Source organism: Xyrauchen texanus, chromosome 26 (genome assembly GCF_025860055.1).
Source record: "Xyrauchen texanus isolate HMW12.3.18 chromosome 26, RBS_HiC_50CHRs, whole genome shotgun sequence".
Lineage (NCBI taxonomy): Eukaryota > Metazoa > Chordata > Actinopteri > Cypriniformes > Catostomidae > Xyrauchen > Xyrauchen texanus.
Window position 1 is genome coordinate 3411474 of NC_068301.1, and position 4038 is coordinate 3415511.

General features: G+C 36.2%; 1 protein-coding gene across 1 annotated transcript; it reads right to left on the minus strand.

The window, feature by feature from the left end:
- Positions 1-636: 636 nt before the first annotated feature.
- On the minus strand, positions 637-2358 carry twist1a (twist family bHLH transcription factor 1a). Its single transcript, XM_052092797.1, has 2 exons — positions 1701-2358; positions 637-1167 (listed from the first exon to the last, which is right to left on the minus strand). Exon 1 carries the CDS (start codon positions 2247-2249, stop codon positions 1731-1733), a length of 519 nt encoding a protein of 172 aa, XP_051948757.1. The 5' UTR covers positions 2250-2358; the 3' UTR covers positions 637-1167; positions 1701-1730.
- Between the last annotated feature and the right edge of the window lie 1680 nt (positions 2359-4038).

Sequence of the window (4038 nt, forward strand, 5' to 3'; positions counted from 1 at the left end):
ATGTCTAAAATTGTTCTTCATTTTTCTCAGACTCACCGAGGAGGGTCCGGGGTTCAGGCGGTAAAATGTTCGGGTTTTGTCAATTTGACCCGCTGCACCTTTCCGTGACCTTCCCGACCCCCTTGTTTTATAGACATCTGGGAATTCCATACATGTTGGAAGCCTCTGTACACACCGTCTTCAAATGATTCCTTGCAACATCCTAAAATACTTTCCCAGAACTCCTGTAACATTACACGGGACCCTTTTGGGTTCAAATCCACAAAAACTGAATTATGCATAAATATTTATCCTTATCTTTCTTTTAAGGAGTTCAACATACAGTGTAGCGTTCTTGATTAGAATAAACATTCTCCGTTTTATTTTTTGATTTCATTGCTGTATTTTCAAATAATAACACGATTTAAAAACGTTCTAAAATGGAATTTCAAAACAGAATCTTACCGATTTTAAAAACATATATCTACAATATGAAATAAGCTACGTCATATTTTATTTTGCTAAGAAGGCTTTAAAGGAATGTAGGCCTACTCTAAATACACATTTTAATACATTTTAAACAAGCGCCCAAACAAACAAGAGCAGGTCGACAATTCGGACATTTTATCGACAGTTTATTGCAATCCATTCGTTTCCGTTTCCTCCTTTATAATCCATACAACACTACTTTGAAGTAGATATTCAAAACATGTTTTATTGCAGAAAATATACACATATGTACACAGTATTTAAAATAGAAATGCATGTAGACACCAGATCTATTCTGCATTGTGACAGTCATTAATAAATAAATAAAAGTCTTTTCTTGGACCAAAGCGAGCAGTTTTCATAATCCCTTCCTTCCTTCCTTCGTTTCGTAAAACTAAATAAATATGACGCCATGCACTGTGTTGCTGCCTCAGTAAATGCAATGTCTTTTCCTGCTGTGTGCTGGAATGAGTTGGCAAGTCTGACATGCATGTGTACAGAAGCACATGGTTTCCACATTCAGCGTCAGAACAGCAAAATTGAAACAACAAGCCCAGATTTAATTGCAACTCCTGCTCCATTTGTAAGTGCTTGCAACGACGTCATGATTCTCCAAAATGTTTCCCTTGATAATTCTTATCTTGGTCCTTACAGTGGGTTCATTTCGATTCTTAAGACTCGATACTTGAGGCCAAAAATCTGCACACAAAAAAATTAAATATATACAAATAAAAAAAGAAAGAAAGAAGAAGGGAGTGAGGTCAATAATCCACAAATATCGATGCAATATAATTAGCTTTTACTTCAAAATAATATGCATTTCACTTGTTAACTGGTTACTTTAATGCTAATTAATAAATATACCAAATATTCAAAATATGCATTAAAAATTGCCAAATAATTGGGCAAACCAGTAACCAGATTCCAAACCATTTTTAGTGCTAAATAGAAGTACTTTGGGATGCATTTTAAACAGCATTGAAGGAGTTTCATGCATGTATGCTGGACACCTGTTGAATGTTTTCCCTTCACGAGATTGAGAAGTTTTTTTAAGATCACGTTAAACACATTTAGTGTGTCCAGACTTTTGACAGGTAGTGCAGAAATCTTATTATTATTCTTCTTATTCTTATCAGCCTTTCAATTCTTCACCCTCTGGAACACTCCTTAGGCCGTTTGGCCATGTTGGAGAGAGAATACATTTGAAATGCATGACGTTGTGCATTGCATACCGTGCTGCACTACACAAGTGCATCCATGCATCAGTGGGATGTTGACATGGACCACGCGCCCTCCATTCTCCACACGGAAAACGCATAACTGAGTCTCTCGTGCGCCACATAACTGCAGCTGGACATTTTCGAGTCCAGTTCGTCGCTTTGCAAAACCTGACAGAGGAAATCGATGTACCGGGCCGCGAGTTTGAGAGTCTGTATCTTGCTCAGTTTATCGGAAGGTAACGTCGGGATGATTTTGCGCAAGGATGCGAACGCGTCGTTCAGAGACTGAGTCCTCTGACGCTCGCGCACGTTCGCCATGACGCGCTGCGTCTGCAGGTCCTCCAGAGACTCCGGGCTGCTGCTGCTGCTGCTGTTGCACTTTTTGCTTCGCTTCCCGGGCGTCGGACTGTCCGAATCCTCGCCGTTTTTCCTGCTCGGTCGTCTTTTCCTGCCGCTTCTTTTCGGCGGTCGTCTGTTGAGCTCTTCTTCGCTGTTTCCCAAACTGTCCAGTGGAGACTCCGGGGAGCTGGACTCCTCATGCATCGCCTCTTCCTCAAACATCACCTATTATTAAGTGATTCAACTCCCAAAATTCCCACTCCACCTGAATGGGGTCCAAAGCAGTGATTTTGTGTCCCTGTCTCTCAATATCTCGGGGTTTCTCTTTGTGCGTCACGGAGGTGTTTCTCAAACTTGAAGGAAAGTTTGGGGGCTCTTATAGTCTGGAAGACGCAAACTTTATGGGGGGACCTGTGATTGGACAAGATGATGCGTGACGTAAGAGAGATGAGGGAGAGGAGGGTGATCCAAAAGTTTTTGGTTATACAAGAAGCCATTCTTTCAACTTTTTCAAGCAACTAAACACAACAGACACACTGATGACATTTAGTTGTACATAGTCTTCCATGGATAATGTCGTTGTCATGACAACAATAATATAATATAGTGTTATAGAATAGAATGGAATCCTATCATACATAGTGTAATAATAAAAGAATATAAATATAACATATATATAATAAAATAATATAGTGTTATAGAATAGAATAGAATCCAATCGAAAGAAAATATAAAACGTAAAAAAATGCATAAAAATAAATAAAAAAATGCAAAAAAGCAACAAAACAAAAAAAAAAGGTAAAACAATGGAATAACACAAGTATAATAGAATATCCTTCAATATAATAGAATGCACCTAAAATAAAATATAAAACCTAAACAAATGCAACAAATAATAATAATAACAATAATAATAATGCTGTCACATAACACAACATACACACTGATAACATTTGCTTGCATTGATGAAGTTTTGTCATTATAAAAAGAATAGAATAGAATTAAATAGAACAGAATAGAGTACAATCCAATCGAAATAAAATATATAACATAAAAAAATGCAAAAAAATAAATAACAACAGTTTAATCACACAACATACTGTACACACTGACGACATGGTCTTGTATTGATGATATTTGTTATCATTCAAAATATAATAAAATAGCCTTCAATATAATAGAACACACCTAAAATAAAATATACAACTTCAAAAATGCAACAAATAATAATAATAATGCTGTCACACAACACAACATACACACTGATGTCATTTAGTCTTACATAGTCTTGTATTGATGGTATTGTTTTGTCATTAAAAACATTTGGAATCGAATCGAATCGAATCGAACCGAACCTCAAGAAACATCAAACATAAAAAAATGCCATTATGCCAAAACTTAGCAGTATGTTCCAACAACAATATTTAAACACTCAATATTGAAACATTGTCTATTTTGCCAAGTTTCATGATTCATTTTTAAATGAGTCATTCAATAATGAAATAATCAGACTCATGATGTAGTCTTACGGCAAATGCTGATGTTTATGTATAGAACAGAATGAATAGAAATTTAATATTTATTTTGTGTTTTAAATGCATAATGTGTATTATAAAGTATAAAACATGCTTCATGGCGTGCTATATGATCCAAGAAAAATACTGAAACACGAAATATCTAAACATTCAAAAACCGGAAACACAACACGCATGCGTAAAAAGTTAAACGTTGAATTAGTCTAGGATTAAGGGGTTTTCTTGTGTCAGTCGTAATGCATAACATGTCAGCAATGCAGTTATGGTATTAATATCATTTACAGCCAATTTGCACACTGGCACTTATGAAGAACTGTTCATTATTCTCAGCCAGTGGGCTGAAATCCATCTGTAAAAGAAAAGAGCGAATCTGGCTTGGCTAAGCTCATTGTTTATTTGAACATGTTCTGAAATGCATGTCTGTTTTAGTGTTATTGCAGCGTCAGGTTTCCCCTCTGAAGCGTTTTCATACGCGA